At 47.3% G+C, this 18,647-nt stretch overlaps 1 protein-coding gene across 1 annotated transcript in view; it reads right to left on the reverse strand.

Moving 5' to 3' along the window:
• Positions 1-3,849: 3,849 nt before the first annotated feature.
• LOC139261308 (atrial natriuretic peptide receptor 1-like) overlaps positions 3,850-18,647 on the reverse strand; it is a 164,272-nt gene continuing 149,474 nt past the window's right edge. The window contains exons 21-25 of the mRNA XM_070877062.1: positions 9,736-9,875; positions 8,349-8,501; positions 8,084-8,182; positions 6,400-6,491; positions 3,850-4,047 (exon numbers count right to left, since the gene is read on the reverse strand). Of these exons, the coding sequence (XP_070733163.1) occupies positions 3,850-4,047; positions 6,400-6,491; positions 8,084-8,182; positions 8,349-8,501; positions 9,736-9,875 (682 nt within the window). The remainder of the gene's footprint in view (positions 4,048-6,399; positions 6,492-8,083; positions 8,183-8,348; positions 8,502-9,735; positions 9,876-18,647) is intronic.

Consider the following 18,647-nt stretch of genomic DNA (forward strand, 5'->3'; position numbering starts at 1 on the left):
TCCAGGCACCTGAAGCACTGCTTCAGCACTCCAATGGTTTTCTCCACGATATTGCGAGTTGTTCTGTGGCTCTCGTTGTATCGCCTCTCGGTTTCGATGTGGGTGTCACGCAGAGGGGTCATCAGCCAGGTGACGAGGCCATATCCTTTGTCACCAAGCATTCAGCATTGACCTTGTGGCTGATTGTTGAACAAGTCAGATACAGTGCTCTCACGCAGGATGTGAGCATCATGGATGCTGCCTGGAAATGGAGCATTCACTGCCAGTATAATTTGCTGGTGGTCGACAACCAGTTGGACTTTCAGGGAGTGGAATCCCTTGCAGTTCCTGAAAACCTCTGCATCCTGAAAAGGTACCCGCATCGCGATGTGCATACAGGCTATTGCTCCCTGCACCTTGGGGAAGTTTGGAATTCTGGAGAATCCTAGAGCCCTCTCACTCTGTGCCTCCCTGGTCATAGGGAAGCTGATCAAGTCCCTCCTGCGTGTGTACAGGGCTTCAGTGACCTGTCTAATGCAGCAATGTGTGGCATGCTGAGATATACCGCAAATGTCTCCAGCTGTGGCCTGAAAAGAACCCGAGGCGTAGAACGACAGTGCCACAGTGACTTTGACCTCGACGGACAGTGCAGTAGTGATGGTGCTGACAGGCTGCAGATCTGCAATGATCAGCTGGCATACCTCAGTGATAACCTCTTTGTGGAAGCGCAGTCTCCGAAGGCAAGTGGTGTCGGGCAAGTTGAGGTAAGACTGCTTCTCCCTGTACCTGCGGGGGGTGTAACGTCTGGTCCTCCTCATCAGTCTGGCACGTCTCACACTGGGCACATAATGCTATGGAGCGTACCTTCGGTGATCTCGAGTCTGCTGCGTGTAATTGGTCACCAAGAGAGGGTGAGAAAGGACAGGCCACATTGCAGTAGCTCTCTGTTTTCCACCGATTGGTCACAAACAAGGTATGTCCTGGCGAAGACAGCTATTCAATTCCAATCGGTCACAGTGTGGTCAAGATGTTTGTACAGATGTTCACATCAACTCTAATGACCTGCAGAGTACATCCGAACTCCCCCGAGGTTGAAGCACAGCAGCCTTTTAAAGGATGCGACATGTGATCTAGAACATGGCGTCCATAACGCTGTGATTAGTTCCGGTTAGTTCCACTTTTTCTGAGCGTTTTTTTGGGCGAGTGATATTGTGGGCGATATGTGTGCGAGGTGGTGAAATTGACGATGGGCGATCTCATGGCCGCTAGTATCGGTAAATATGCTCTTTACAACAAAATAAAGTGGGCGGGCGTTAATAGTGAATCTCGGCGTTAAATCAGTGTGGAAAGTAACGCTGGGTGATATTATGGACGTTGATTTCGCCCATTCTGATGATTCCGCCCAAAAAAAGTGGGCGGGTGGTAATATTTTTTCCCGGCGTTAAGCACATGGAGAAAGTAACACTCAGCGATAAGTTTCCTAAAAATGCCTGTCAGTTTCCATTTTGTGCCAAAATGGGTGATATATGGGCATTATACGTCATTTCAGCGGTAAAATGGGCGTTAAGTGGGTGTTAAGCATGCAAAAAAAGTGGAGGTTCGAGCCCATAAGAATCTGAGGTTGATTGACAGGGTAAATGCTGTGAGGTTGATTCCCTTGGCTGGAGAGTCTAGAACTAGGGGTTATAGTCTCAGAATAAAGTGTCGGCCATTTAGTACTGCGATCAGGAGTAATTTCTTCACTCAAAGGGTTGTGAATGTTTAGAGAATTCTAAAGTGGATGCTCAGCCATTGAGTATATCTGTTGGGCGAGCCAAATTGTCCACATGCCCAACACGGGACTCCCTAAGCAAGCACGCTACTCGGAACTCCTATACGGCAAGCGAGCCCCAGGTGGACAGAGGAAACGTTTCAAGGACACCTTTAAATCCTCCTTGATGAAGTGCAACATCCCCCACTGGGAATCCCTGGCCCAAGACCGCCCAAAGTGGAGGAAGATCATCCGGGAGGGCGCTGAGCACCTCGTGTCTCGTCGCCGAGAGTATACAGAAATCAAGCACGGACAGCGGAAGGAGCGTGCGGCAAACCAGACTCCCCACCCACCCTTTCCTCCAACCCTGTCTGTCCCACCTGTGACAGAGACTGTAATTCCCGTATTGGACTGTACAGCCACATGAGAACTCACTTTTAGAGTGGAAGCAAGTCTTCCTCGATTTTGAGGGACTGCTTATGATGATGATGATATTCAAGACTGAGAGGGATAGATTCTTGGGAATCAAAGGGTATGAGTTAAAGCGGGAAAGTGGAGTTGATGTAGACATTCACCCATAAACATTGAATGGTGGAGTAGGCTCGAGGGGCTGTATGACCTACTCCTGCTCCTATTTCTTATGTTCTTAACTACGCAGAATATGTTTCCTCCATCTTGACCTAGTATAGGGCTCTTCAGAGTACAAAATATGGATTTAAAAAAGAATAATTTATGGGATGTGGGCGTTGCTGGCAAGACCAGCATTTATTGCCCATTCCTAATTTCCCTTAAGAAGGTGGTGGTGAGCCGCCTTCTTGAACCGCTGCAGCCCATACTGCTGTTCGGTAAGGAGTGCCAGGATTTTGACCCAGCGACGATGAAGAAATGACAATATACTTCCAAGTCAGGATGGTGTGTGATTAGGAGGGGATCTTGGAGGTGGTGGTGTTTCTATGTGCCTGCTGCCCTTGTCCTTCCAGGTGGTAGAGGTTGCAGGTTTGGGAAGTACTTCCGAAGAAGCCTGAGTGAGTTGCTGTAGTGCATCTTATAGATGGTCCACACTGCTGCCACAGTGTGCCAGTGGTGGAGCGAACGAATGTTTGAGGTGGTGGTTGGGGTGCCAATCAAACGGGCTGCTTTGTCCTGAATGGTATCGAGCTTCTTGAGTGCTTCTGTGTGTGTCATATAGAATACGTGCAAGTGAATTACATTGCAATAATCCAATAAAGAATGTTCAAATGGCGTCATGAACCATAAGAGAGAAAATTGAATCATTTATGTTCTAATTCTGAACCTAGTCTTAGTCTCTTCCCTTCAAATCACATACAACACTTGATTATATAATCTGGGCCAGGCTTCCCATTAGATTTGTGACATCAGAAAATTACCTCACTGAATCACATGATGGTGTAATCTGTGGCTCAGTAGGTAGCACTCTCGCCTCCGAGTCAGAAGGTTGTGGGTTCAAATCCCACTCCAGTCACTTGAGCACAAAATCTAGGCTGGCACATCCAGTGCAATACTGAGGGAGTACTGCACTATCAGAGGTGCTGTCTTTTGGTTTGAGATGTTAAACTGAGGCCCTGTCTGCTCTCTCAGGTGGATGTAAAAGATCCCATGGCACTGTTTTGAAGAAAAGCAGGAGAGTTCTCCCCAGTGTCCTGGCCAACATCACTTGAATTGTCTCTCATAGTCTTCTATATCATCAACCAACATCACTAAAAACAGATTATCTGGTCATTATCACATTATCACATTACTGATTGAGGGATGTTGCTGTGCGCAAATTGGCTGCCGCGTTTCTCACATTATAACAGTGACTACACTTTAAAATAGCATTTGATTGGCTGTAAAGCGCTTTGGGACATCCTGAGGTCATGAAAGGTGCTGTAGAAATGCAAGTATTTCTTTCTTTATGACATGGCTTCCAAAATTACAAGTTTCTTGCAGCAAATTACAAAAAAATTGTCTAATTGTAGATTTCTTTAGTTAACTATTACTTAGTTGTTGAACACACAAAGGTAAGGTTGCTTCCACTCAGAAATTGTCTATGTAGCACTTGAAATGCTGAAAATATTAAATTACTTCTACTTGCTGGTCTTAAATTATAGATTTGTGGGCTACCAGGCATTAGATTGACGATCATTGTTCAACACCCCAGGAATTATGCTATATGTCTCTTTCTCTGACTCTGGGATGGGAGTGATGTTTTCCAGCTGTGCTTTCTTCAGTGATGCATTCGTTGGTGTATTCACTGATGTGTTTGATGATGCACTTTGTTTCCCTTCAACCCAGTAAGTCATCATGTCGCCTTTCCCCTGCAAATGATAGAAGGTGTGAGACAGATTACATAGAATTACTTGGAATCTACAGCATAGAAACAGGCCATTTGGCCCAACTGGTCTATGTCAGTGTGTATGCTTCCCACAAGCCTCCTTCTATTCCTTTCTCCCTCATGCATTTATCTAACTTCCCCTTAAAAGCATCTACGCTATTCCCTTCAATCACTGCACGTGCTAACGAGTTCCAGATTCTGACCACTCTTTGAGTAAAGAAGTTTCTCCTCAATTCCTTGTTTAATTTATTGGTGACTACCTTATATTTATGGCCTCTAGTTTTGTTATCCCCACAAAATCAGGCCATTCTGTGAAGGAATTCTACCTTATAACTTCTGAAAAAATAAGACAATTGTTGAAATAGCAGTTCTGAATTGGCTAATTTGGAATCCTAGCTATGAAAGAATTCTAGCCTTCAAAGGCTGAGCCTGGATAAGTAACTTTATTAACTTCTTAAACTAAGACAATTGTTGAAATAACAGTCAGATGCATTACCTAATTTGGATTCCCCATCGCATTGACCAGAGCTTGGTAATCTGACAATGGACATATGTGGACACTGTCGTTAGTTCAGCCAAATTGACTAAATTTGAAATAGCTATCGCATAAACATGACCAAATTCTTGGGACTATGGATAGTTATTGTATGACTTCTTAAAAAAGGACACATGTTGTAACAGCAGTCAAGTGCCACATCGCACAAACAAATGGCACCTGCCCTTTGACCATAGATGATAACATCACAATAGCCATATGTTGACACAGTCAGCTAAAAAATAACTAGCTTTACTTAACTTGGTCAACAAAAGGCACTCGTGGCTAGCAAAAAAAAGAAAGGTATAAAGGGTATAAATATTGAGAGCTTGGATGAGTTTTTTTAGACACACTTAAACAGGCATAATCGTCTCTCAACTATCAGAGCAAGGCAGAAGGCATTGGTGCTTGCTCTATAGACTTCTACTACTAGGAGATTTAAGGTAAATGCTACCGTGATAATTGATGGATATCCTGCTTAAACAATTTTAAGAACTGTAATAATGTAACGAAATTTAGATTTAAAAGTTAGATTCTCTACTAGAAATAAGATTGTATTTTTGACCTTTTTTAAGAACTGTTAATGTTGCAATTGACTGACTCACCAACTGTAAATTGCAGATCAGTTCTTTAATAAACCTCTATATATCTTAGAATTGTCTCTCATAGTCTTCTGTATCATTAACTCACGAATCACATCTCTGTACACTCATTTGGTGAAGAGCTGTATTATCGAGGAGACGCCCTGGACCCTTATAATATCTGGGACATTACAATCTGGCTGTAACAATCTCGAGTTTTTAATTTCCTTCAGGGAGAGATAGACCAGACCGTCAGACTCATTCAGCATCTTTAGGACTTGGCTCCCTCAACCTTAAGTTGAGTGAACACTTGAGAAGTACGCCTGATCCGGGATAGGCCCAAAGGGTGGTAAAAATCACCACAATTCAGCCCAACTGGTCCGTGCTGGTCTTTATGCTCCACACAAGCCTCCTCCCACTCTACGCCATCTCACCCTGTCAATATAACCCTTCTATTCCTTTCTCCCTCATGTGTTTATCTAGTTTCCCCTCATAGGCATCTACGCTATTCACCTCAACCACTGCATGTGGTAGCGAGCAACACTCCTGTGGTCTGGAGGTCCCACGCAGGCCGCTCACCGGCTTTTGCATGCGTGAAAATTTGAATGCACCGCGCAGCCAGTTAAAGAGACCACGCATGCAAAAATAATTTGAGAGAATATTGGTAGTGAGTTCCACATTCTCACCATTCTCTGGGTAAAGAAGTTTCTCCTGAATTCCTTATTGGATTTATTAGTGACTATCTCAATTGGATGGCCCCTAGTTTTAAGAACATAAGAACATAGGAATAGGAGCAGGAGTAGGCCATTTGGCCCCTCGAGCCTGTTCCGCCATTCAATAAAATCATGGCTGATCTGATCTTGGCCTCAACTCCACTTCCCTTGGACTCCCCTTTGAGACTGCATAGCCCTTCTAATTCTGTCATTGACCTACACGGATGAAAGCCATTCCAAGGAAATGCCATCAAGCTTGGCTCTGTTTACATTTACTTTCTCTGAGATATATGCAATCAACCTGGAATGTGAATTAAAAATAACTTTGACGCACGGAACTATTAGCCTGGTCAGGGGATCAAATTAACTCATGACTCACGAGTTTGATTTGATACCGTGATAAGGCTCAATATTCATTTTAAAAAATTATTTTGTGCACATCATCATCATACCTATTTTTAATTTGTCCCACTAAAAATTCATCATATAACGCCAAGTTAATGTACCTTTATTTGCAATGTGCCGCGACATATTAAGATGTATCCTCCAAACTGCTCCAGTAGACTATATGTGCTGGAACTACATTGTATCTTCAGTGCTAAAATATAAGCAGTTCAGTATTTAGAATCATGGAATCATACAGTACAGGAGGAGGCCATTCGGCCTGTTTAGAAGAGCTATCTAATTAGTCCACCCCCCCCCCGTTCTTTCTCCCATAACCCTGCAAATTTTTCCTTTTCAATAATTAGGGCCTGTTTCACATCCTTGCTGATATATTTTTGCAACCAGACTCAAAAATGTGCTGATTGTTTTATAAATTTACATTTTTTCCCTATTTTACCACAGTTTACCTCTTCCCCCAATGATTACTTACTTTCACACATATGAACATAGGAAAATGATGGGCAGGAAAGGACCAGCTGGTCCATCATGCCTGCCCCACACTCATGATTCCTGGACCATATCTACTGTTATCACCATCAATGATTTCTAGTCTATAGGCTTTGACTGGTAGCCCATGGTACAACCTTGGGCATGGCTGGAAGGCCGTAAATCTCTCCTTTTCACTGCGCTCGCTATCATTGTCCTTCTCTTTCTCTTTTTTTAGCAGTATGGTGGGTAAAGGATGTCTAATTGTTGACAGAGGTGATGATACACTATAAACAAAGAAAGTATTGACTCCAGCATGGAGGCAGGCGGAACTTACAGCAGGACTTACAGCAAACAGTCTATTTTACATCAAACAGCAAACAGGGTCTCATCATAGGCAGTCCCTCGAAATCGAGGAAGACTTGCTTTCACTCTAAAAGTGAGTTCTCAGGTGACTGTACAGTCCAATACAGGAATTACAGTCTCTGTCACAGGTGGGACAGACAGACGTTGAAGGAAAGGGTGGGTGGGGAGTCTGGTTTGCTGCACGCTCCTTCCACTGCCTGTGCTTGCTTTCTGCATGCTCTCGGTGACGAGACTCGAGGTGCTCAGCGTCCTCCCGGATGTTCTTCCTCCACTTAGGGCGGTCTTTGACCAGGGACTCCCAGGTGTTGGTGGGGAGGCTTTGAGGGTGTCCTTGAAACGTTTCCTCTGCACAGAGGAAACAGAGTCATTTTAAACAGAGTCTATTTAAAAAGAGTCTTGATGAACTGCAGCAAACAGAACGTATGACCAAAATTTCAGCAAAGGTTCCTGATAAAAGCAGGATTACTTCACCAGTAAAATGAAGTGAATGGAGGATAGTTACATAATACAAATTCTGTGCGTAAGATCAATCCCAGACACTTACAGCAGTGCGGTTTCCACACGTGACTGATGGGTTAATTACCCAATCATCTCCATTCTGGATGAGGTTGGTGGTGCTACTGTATGCTGCCTACTATAAAACAAGGAAAGCCTTTGGCCGAATGCAAGCTGTGAATTTCTTTGATCCAGCGCTTGTAATTCCTGCTTGTGTGCAAATCTGACTGCAGCACCTTTTTAAGCTGTTTATAGTTCCCAGGCCTGGAGAACTGGGAAATTCTACTTCCTGATTGCTGAGTTTTGACTAATCAGGAAAGAAGCTACAAGCTGGGGAATGTTAAGGAACTGATGCGCTCTCTCACTCTCTCTTTCTCCCTTTAGTATTTGTCTACACCCCCATCATTATTCAGAAAATAGTATTCAAAGGTGCCAAAACAATCACAACATGCAGTCCACCTTCACTTGTTGACTCCATCCTTGAAGCTGTGTTGACGGTGTCACCAAATAAACAGTAACGAGGCATCTTCGTCCCAACCACACCGGCAACCACAGGTCCTGCAGTTACCAACATTACCAAAAAAAAACAGAGTTCAGTGTATTTGCAACATGTTGGTAGCTACACGTGCAACGGTGTGATAAAATGAGACAATAGAATATTAGAACAATGTCAAAAGGCTTCACTATGGTACTCTTTCACCTACTGATGTCTGGGTTACATTACCTGAGTGGATTCCAGCCCGTATCTTGAGTTTTGTTTGAGGTTTGTGCGGAATTTTGAAAGTGTTACACACAGCTACCAAATCCAGGGCCATACTTGCTATCTCACTCGCATGACCAATGCCATTTTCCTTTGGCACGCCTGAAACTACCATATCTGCAACATAAAACATCAGAGCACTTTGCACCTTTCCAACCTTTTTATTTGTTGTTGAAATCTTACTTTTTAAAACACCTGAGATTTGCAAATTCTGTACCTTCTCGGGTTAGTGTTCGGGCACAGGGACAGCGATGGGACTGGAAGTTGAGGGCCTTTCCTGTGTCTGTTGGGTTTTCAGCCCAATGATGCAACCACAGCAAATTCTGATGGAGAGGGCATAGTGGTACTTCTTCTGCCTACCCCCACACCCCTCCCCTCCCGACCAACCATCGTCTGGACTTCAGCTTGGAGGGGATGTTTGGGGGAGGATGTTGGCGGTTGTGGGGGGGGGCCTGGAATGTCAGATGTGTTGCCATGAGGCCTAAAGCAGGCCTAGGTACCATTCTAGGCCGCAAATGGGACATCTCAGGCAGACAACAAATGGCATTCAAACCCTAGATTTGCCATTGTTTCTTGGTCGGATTGTGCAGCCATATTGACCCGTTTGGCTGCACTGAAAATCACTACCAATTTTGCCATAAGGTTGCCAACTCTGGTTGGACCTATTCCTGGAAGATTCATCACATGACCTCCTGTCTCCAACCGCCAACTTCAGTCAAACAAAATTTTTTTTCTCATTTCCAATATTTGTGTAACTAATAAACAATAGTGTTCAAATAACGCAATTTTTTTCTAATGGCCCTAATATTTTTCTCCCTGGGTTGCTCACAACAAATTAACCTTTAATTCCTGAAGACTCCAGGACAACGCTGGAGAGTTTGCAACCCCTATTTTACCAGAACAACCCTACATTCAAGCCTCCTCAATGGGTACGGTATCTTTGTTTTCATATCCTTCCACGGCCTCACCCCTCCCTATCTCTGCAACCTCATGCAGCCCCACAACCACCCCCGAGATCTCTGTGCTCCTTCAATTATGGCCTCTTGTGCATCCCTGATTTGAATCACTCCACCTTAAGATGCCTAGGCCCCAAGCTCTTCCTTAGCCTCTCTGCCTCTCTACCTCCCTCTCCTCCTTTGGGATGCTTCTTAAAAACTACCTCTTTGACCAAGCATTTGGTTACCTGTCCTAATTTCTCCTTATGTGACTCGGTGTTAAACTTTGTTTGATAACACTCCTGTGAAGTGACTTGGAACATGCTACTATGTTAAAGGCGCCATATAAATACAAATTGCTGTAAAAGAAACAATTAACTACTAAGATTTAAAAAAAATCTAAGTGCAATACATACATGCATCTCCTATAGTTTCCACTTTGTAGACGTCATGATTGTCTATAATTTCATCGAAGGTTGTGTATAATTTGTTTAGCAATTCTACAACTTGATACGGTGTACTAGTACTTGACAGCTGTGTGAAGCCTTCAATATCACTGTGAAACAAAAAGAACAATGTCTAAATATAAACTTCTTTACCCAGAGAGTGGTGAAAATGTGGAACTTGCTATCACAGGGAGTAGTTGAGGCGAATAGAATAGATGCATTTAAGGGGAAGTTAGATAAACACATGGGAGAAAGAAATAGAAGGATATGCTGATGAGGTGAGATGAAGTAGGGTGGGAGGAAGCTCGTGTGGAGCATAAACACCGGCACGGACCAGTTGAGCCGAATGGCCTGTTCCTATGCCGTAAATTCTGTGTAATTCTATGTAGAACTCACTGAAAGGAATATACCATAATATGATATACCCGAGCAATAAGAACAAGCTGTTTGTATGCAACAGGACTTTACATTACATGGATATCTGCAATTGTCTCCCCTCCACTTGCCCAATTGTTCATTCTACACGTATGAGCCTATCCAATCATGGGGCCATCACAACTCAACCCAATGTGTAGATCCAAGGTGCCACTGCCACCTTAGCTGAGATTAACTAACTCAACACAGACATAAGGTGTCATGTATGTAACCATCACACAACTGTAACCTTCATGTAACAACTGCACACTGTACATATATCCTAGAAATGCACACCTTGACCACAGGGGGTGAACTTGAGGGAGACACTCCTCACCTGGGCATTCAGGTATTTAAAGGGAGGTCCCATGCAGGGTCATCATTTCTTGGTCATGGGAATAAAGGTTAAGGTCACACAGTGACCATGTCTGCAGTACATGCCTCGTGTGATTTTGTAGCAAGGTGCAGGGACACCACATTTGGCGACGAGAAACGGGAATCACCGAACCACGAGGATGGCCACCGGTAGCACGGAGGAACATTACTGTGTGGGTGAGGACTGGGACGACTTCGTTGAGAGACTCCAGCAGAGCTTTGTCACGAAGGACTGCTGGGAGCGGCAGCGGCTGACAAGCGGAGGGCGCATCTACTGACTAGCTGTGGACCAAAGACGTATGCGCTGATGAAAGACCTGCTCGCACCCGAGAAGCCGGCGGACAAGTCCTTCGAAGAGCTCAGCCAGCTGATCAATGAGCATCTCAAACCAGCGAGTAGCGTACACATGGCCCGGCACCGGTTCTATACACACCGGCGTTGGGAGGAACAAAACATCTCGGACTTCGTTGCGGATCTGCGGCACTTGGCCAGCCTCTGTATGGTCACAGACGCCTGCAGGGGGGAGATGTTAAAGGATTTTTTCATTGAGGGCATTAGTCATGCTGGGATTTTCAGGAAGCTCAAAGAGACCAAGGACTTGACTTTAGAAGGGGCAGCGTTGATAGCTCAGATCTTCATGGCAGGGAAGAGGAGACCAAGCTAACTTACACGCGCCGCCCCGGTTCCAGGGAGTTAACATGGTGAACGCGGCTCAGGACCCCGCAGGCAGGCAAGGGCATTTCGAAACCGCCCAGGCAGCAACAGACTTGAGGGTGGGCCCGCAACAGGGACAATGGAAAGGGGATCGGCAATTCACGCCATCACGAGGAACAATGCGTCACGTGATGGGACCATTGACACCCACCACCAGAGTGCTTAGAAACAACCAAAGGGACAATCAGAGAGGAATGTCTGGTAACAGCCCTTTTGTTAACAACAATCTCAGCTCATGCTGGAGGTGCTGGGATAGACATACTGCGAAAAGCTGCAGGTTCCAGCAATTTATCTGTAGGAATTGTAACGTCAATGGACATTTGGCCAGAATGTGCAGAAAGGCTGTAGCGAGGCTAATCTACGAGACAGAGGAACCAGACGGGGGGTCTGCAATGCAGGATGATGCTTGGGGCAAAACCATGGATGCTGAGGTTCAGCGGGTTCATGTGGCTGACGTCCACAGCTCATACACCAAAACGCCACCCATGATGATGAAAGTTTTATTGAATGGCATCCCGGTAAGCATGGAGCTGGACATAGGAGCCAGCCAGTCCCTTATGAGCGCCCAACAATTTGAGAGACTATGGCCACACAGAGCTAGCAGGCCCAAATTGGAATGCATTGACACGCAGCTACGGACGTACACCAAAGAGATTATCCCAGTGCTAGGCAGTGCAAACTTGGTGGTAACATGTAATGGATCACAGAACCAGCTGCCACTCTGGATTGTCCAGGGAAATGGCCCTGCGCTTTTGGGGAGGAGCTGGCTAGCCGAGATGAACTGGAAATGGGGGGATGTGCACGCCATTTCATCTGTGGAGCGAAGTTCATGCTCACAGGTCCTACAAAAATTCGGGTCACTGTTTCAACCCGGTGTCGGAACTTTCAAGGGCACCAAAGTAGTGATACACATCACTCCGGACACCAGACCAGTGCACCACAAAGCCAGAGCGGTGCCGTATGTGATGCATGAGAAAATTGAAAGTGAATTGGACAGGCTGCTCAGAGAGGGCATAATTTCGCCCGTGGAATTCAGTGACTGGGCAAGCCCCATCGTTCCTGTCCTTAAAGCGGATGGCTCGATCAGGATTTGTGGCGACTACAAGGCCACCATCAACTGAGTGTCCCTGCAGGACCAATACTTGCTCCCAAGAGCGGAGGATCTTTTTGCCATGCTGGCAGGCGGCAAGCTGTTCACTAAGTTGGACCTCACTTCGGCCTACATGACTCAGGAACTGGCTGAAGAATCCAAGCTTCTGACCACCATCACGATGCACAAGGGTTTATTTATCTACAACAGGTGTCCGTTTGGCATACGTTCAGCGGCTGCTATCTTTCAGAGGAACATGGAAAGCTTGCTCAAATCCATTCCTGGAACAATCGTATTTCAAGACGACATCCTAATAATGGGATGAGACACCGAGGAACACCTCCACAACCTGGAGGAGGTGCTACACCGACTGGACCGGGTAGGCTTGCGGCTGAAAAAGGCCAAGTGTGTGGTTTTGGCCCCAGTGGTCGAGTTTTTGGGCAGGAGGGTTGCCGCAGACGGGATTCGGCCCACCGAATCTAAAATGGAGGCGATCTGTTGTGCACCCAGACCCGGCAACACATCGGAGTTGCGATCATTCCTGGGACTTTTGAACTATTTTGGGAACTTTCTGCCGAACTTAAGCACATTGTTGGAGCCGTTACACGTGCTCCTGCGTAAAGGTTGTGAATGGTTTTGGGGGGACTGTCAAGAACGGGCTTTCAATAGGGCGAGGAACCTGCTTTGTTCTAACAAGCTGTTGACCTTGTACGACCCCTGTAAAAAATTGGTTTTAACGTGTGATGCATCATCCTATGAGGTTGGGTGCGTGTTGCAGCAGGGTAATGATGAAGGCCGACTCCAACCGATGGCTTATGCCTCCAGGTCGCTCTCCCAGGCAGAGCGTGGATACGGCATGGTCGAAAAGGAAGCACTCGCTTGTGTTTACGGGGTGAAAAAGATGCACCAGTACCTTTTCGGTAGACGGTTCGAGTTAGAAATGGACCACAAGCCGTTAACATCCCTGTTGTCCAACAGCAAGGCTGTCAATGCCAATGTGTCGGCTCGCATACAGCGATGGGCCCTCACGCTGGCTGCATATGACTACACCATACGGCACCGGCCAGGCACCGAAAATTGCGCTGATGCGCTCAGCAGGCTCCCACTGGCCACCACGTAGGGGGTGTCGGAGCAAAACGCTGAGATGGTCATGGCCGTTGAGGCTTTTGACACCGCAGGCTCCCCTATCACAGCCCGCCAGATCAAAATCTAGACCAACAGAGACCCCCTTCTGTCCATGATAAAGGAATGTGTTCTGACTGGGGATTGGGCGCCCGCACACAGGGCGTGCCTCGAGGAGGTCAGACCATTTCACAGACGGATGGATGAGCTCTCCATCCAAGCTGACTGCCTGCTATGGGGTAGCCAGGTAGTCATGCCCCAGAAAGGAAGGGAAGCATTCATCGGGGAACTCCACAGTGAGCACCTTGGCATCGTGCTAATGAAGGCCATTGCCCGGCCACATGTATGGTGGCCGGGAATTGACTCAGACCTGGAACACTGGGTTTTCAGGTGCACGACGTGCGCCAGCTGGGCAATGTCCCCAGGGAGGCCCCACTCAGTCCATGGCCCTGGCCCACCAAGCATTGGTCACGTATTCACGTAGACTACATGGGCCCGTTCATGGGAAAAATGTTCCTGATCGTTGTCGATGCATACTCGAAATGGATCGAGTGCATCATATTAAACTCGTGCACGACATCCATCGCTGTGGAGAATCTGCGTACGGTTTTCGCGACCCACGGCTTGCCGGACATTCTGGTCAGCGACAATGGCCCGTGCTTCACCAGCCATGAATTCCAGGAGTTTATGTCGGGTAATGGTATCAAACACGTTCGGACAGCGCCTTTCAAGCTGGCTTCCAATGGCCAGGCGGAACGTGCGGTCCAAGTCATAAAACAAGGCATGCTTCGTATTCAAGGACCCTCCCTTCAGTACCGCCTATCGCGCCTCCTGCTGGCCTATAGGTCCCACCGGCACTAGCTCACGGGAGTCCCGCCAGCGGAACTCCTCATGAAACGCATGCTTAAAACGCTGCTGTCCCTCATTCATCCAGCCCTGAGGGCAAGCGCCAGTCCCAAACTGAGTGCCATGATCGAAACTCAAGGGAGAGGTGCATAGAAATGGATGACCGCATATTTGTTCTTAACCATGCTTTGAGACCCAGTGACTTGAGGGCACCATAATTGGCAAAGAGGGGAATAGGGTCATAGTGGTCAGATTCAACAATGGGCAGATATGCCGCAAACATTTGGACCAAGTAAAGAAAAGGTTCAGCATAGACACTGAGGAACCTGAAGAAGAGCATGAGATGTCACCCACACCACTGCCAGTGGACGAGCAATGAGGACAATCCACAGCATGCACAGTCCCTGCGGCCAGCCCGGACAGGCCGGAATCACCTCAGGTGACAGAGACGCATGCCGAGGCTCAGCCACCAGAGCCCCAACTGCGGCGCTCCACGAGAGAGCGTCGACCACCTGAAAGATTTGACCTTTGACACAAAAAGATGTGAGGGGGGAGGTGATGTCATGTATGTAACCATCACACAACTGTAACCTTCATGTAACTGTAACCTTAATGTAACCACTGCACACTGTACATATATCCTAGAAATGCATACCTTGACCACAGGGGGTGAACTTGTGGGAGACACTCCTCACCTGGGCATTCAGGCATTTAAAGGGAGGTCCCACGCAGGGTCATCACTTCTTGGTCCTGGGAATAAAGGTTAAGGTCATGTAGTGACTGTGTCTGCAGTACATGTCTCATGTGATTTTGTAGCAATGTGCAGGGATACCACATAAGGGGCTAGGTTTTACATTTTTGTGCAGATCGCCCAAAAATGGGTGGTATTTCTGGCATGGGCGGTAAGAATGGGTTTCAGATCGCTGGCTTGTCGCCCATTCTCAAAGCCCCTAGTCTCTATTTTTGAAATTGGGCGTTACCACGAGTGATATGGAATGGGCGTTAGCATTAAACCTCTCTGACCTTCTGCCGAAAAGTGGCGCCGTCCTTAGCAACGGCACAGCAACGCGTGATTCCTGCGATTTAGGAGGTCAAACGTCATCATGACATGCGCAGAAGAGGAGACAGAGAGAGAGGGAGCTGAGAGGGATTGAAGGCTTGTGTGGATGTGATGTGGCTGCTTTGGGAGGAAGGAGGGAGAGTTTAGAGCTTCAGAACAAAAATTAGCTGTTACCAGCCAGATATTTACCTGAATTTGGCCTATAATGGAGGGAGAGGAGGAGGTCTATCAGCAGATGTGAGGTCTTTCACTTTTATCGGGAATGTTGTAGTCAAAGCCTGCGGTCACGGTGAATGACTTTATGTAAAGAATGATAATTATCATAATAATCATGATTACATCTGTCGGTTATGTGTTGTATCAGTCTTTGTGACAGTACCTAGCAATGATATCACGCAATGATCTCATGCCATGTCGTCCTATCACCTTTTACAGAAGAAGCTCTCGACGATGAGGTCCATGCAGAGGCAAACGGGTGGGGGGCCATCAGTTCCCAGTGACATCACTGAGATGGAGGAGCGGGTGTTCACACTCATGGGGAAGCACCACCGGACAGCCACGCAAGCATCTGCAGACCCTGAAGTGAAGCAACGTGAGTAAAGTTTACACCATTGCATGATATAAAGTCAATAGATGCCACACCCACTCATATCCGAACAATCATATATGATAGATGATTTCTAAAATTGTCCTAGAAATAATGCTGGCCTAATGAAAATCATTGCAATGCACAATGTGTTGATGGTCATGAAATGTGATGTCTGTGATGATCTTGATAGCGGTCATGCTTTTGTCATGCATACGCTGTGTGAAGTGCTGGAGTCACCTTGTGACCCTAGCACCCTCTTCTCCTCTAGTAACCTCATTTGTGTTTTGCAGCTCAGACAGCAGTGCAGCCCCAGGTAAGACCACAGAGGCCAGAAGATGGGGGCGCGGGGCCGGACTCGCCGGACGATCCTACATCTGGTGCTGAGGAGCTCCGATTTTCTGCTGGGTTTGTTCGCTACAGATGAGAGCGGGGACTTTGAGGAACCTGCATTGCCACGTACCAGAAGCCATTCCACCCCGAGGCCATCTCGTGCTCCTCCGGTCATTGCTGCCTCCACTCTGGAAGTACTGGCCCCAAGCACCTCGCCACAGGGCACCCCATTTGTCCCCAGGATGGTGCCAACCCCATGGAGGTTTCGTAGATGTGACAGGTCTGGTCCACGAGCCCGACATAAGAGTGGAGAGATGGTACAGTTATCTAGGAGGACTGTAGACATTGGTGACCAGCTCCTCGACGCATTGGGGGACATATCCCGACAGCTGGCCATCATGACTGAGTATGTCCCACGGATGGCGGAGGCCCTGGAGGCGATAGCCAGGAACATTGCTGGCACAGGCCTCCCAGTGGTCCCAGAGCACGGCACTCCACCCCAAGGTCCCGCACCACTACTGTGAACGACAGATGAGAGGCAGGACCAAGATCTTGTTTCTGGATCAGAGAATGTTTCCCCCTCGGCACCCACCGCTCCAGTATCCGTGCAACCACCGCCTTTGCCTTCATCCCCCCCAATGAGGCACTGGCTAAGGAGCTCTTCGGCCAGGCGGCATGGAGCAAGGAGGGGAAGGGGTAGAGGTGGGGAGAAGAAGGGGAGGGGGGAAGGAAAGTGAGGTACATGTCGGCAGGTGATGGCTGTGTTATATCTCCATCTGGGTGTATGCAATTTGTTGTAATGTATTGGGGCTGGGGACCACCCTCCTGCTTTGCATTTGTATTCTGTGTTGTTGGACATGTTGACCATTTGATTGATGTCAAGGTGGAAAAAGTGGTGTGTGGGCGGGAGTGGGGTGTTTTTGCCCGTGATACTTATGATTTCAGACCAATGTTGGTATAAATTGTTTTTATTGAACATAACCTTATTGCGCATTTTCTCAGATAGCTGGACCGTTACGCACTGGTGATTCCTTAATATGAAAGGATTAAATAAAATGTAACTTCAATAACGTAAACTTTAACTGGCACCAAGGTGATGGCCACCATTGATGTCTGAGCTGCTCACAGCAGTGTGTCAGCGTTGTCACTCACAACAACATTCTTTCAGGCAAATCGTTCAGATATCAGCTCCTCACGTAAGAGTCTTGCAGCTATGTAGCCACCACGGGCCCTTTCCTGTGGTCTGGAGGGAGGCGTGGGCATGGTTGAGTAGCCAGCCTGATTGTCTGGCCCGAGGTCAGTGTCCAGCTCCTCGTCCTCCTCTTCCTCTCTCTCCTGAGGTGGACCATCAGTCCCTTCTGGCAATTCTTGGCCCCTCCTGATAGCCAGGTTGTGCAGCATCGAGCACACGACCACAAATTTAGCTATTTGCTCAGGGTTGTATTGTAACTCCCCTCCTGAGTGGTCCAGGCTTCTGAAGCGCTGTTTAAGCAGTTATTGTTTTCTGGACCACATTGCGTGTATCTCTGTAACTCTGGTTGTATCTCTTCTTGGCTTCGGTGTGGGTATCATGCAGAGGGGTCATCAGCCAGGTGGCTAGGCCATATCGGTTGTTACCAAGCATCCAGCAATGTCCTTGTGGCTGACTCTTAAACATGTCAGAGACAGCGCTCTCACGCAGGATGTGAGCCTCATCGAAGCTGCCCGGACATTTGGCATTCACTGGCATTATGATCTGGTTGTGGTCGACAACTAGTTGGACCTTCAAGTAGTGAAATCCTTTTCTGTTAAGAAAAACCTCTGGGTCCTGAGAAGGTGCCCGCATGGCGATGTGAGTGCACTGTATTGCTCCCTACACCCTGGGAAACTTAGCAATGAGGTAGAATGCTCCAGCCCTGTCAGTCTGAGCCTCCGTGGTCATGAGGAAGCTGTTAAGGTCCATCCTTCACACGTACAGGGTCTCCGTGACCTGTCTAATGCAGCGATGTGTGGCATGGTGAGACAGAGGCGAAATCTCGAGCGCGGAGGCCCGAAAGGAACCGGACGTGTAGAAAGACAGTGCCGCGGTGACCTTGACCTCGACCGACACTGATGTCCTGATGGCAGGCTGCATATGTGGCCTGATGGGCTCACATATTTCATTGATCACCACCTTGTGGAAGCGCAGTCTCCGAAGGCAGGTGTGCTCGGACACGTCGAGATAAGACCTCTTCTCCCTGTACTTGCTGGGTGTTTATGGTCTGGCCCTCCTCCTCATTCTTGCACATCTTAAATTGGGCACGTAATAATGTGCATCAGACATTGAGCCATTTGCACTCTGCAGCATCTGCATATTAATCGAT

The sequence above is a fragment of the Pristiophorus japonicus genome, chromosome 1 (assembly GCF_044704955.1).
Source record: "Pristiophorus japonicus isolate sPriJap1 chromosome 1, sPriJap1.hap1, whole genome shotgun sequence".
NCBI classification, from domain to species: domain Eukaryota; kingdom Metazoa; phylum Chordata; class Chondrichthyes; family Pristiophoridae; genus Pristiophorus; species Pristiophorus japonicus.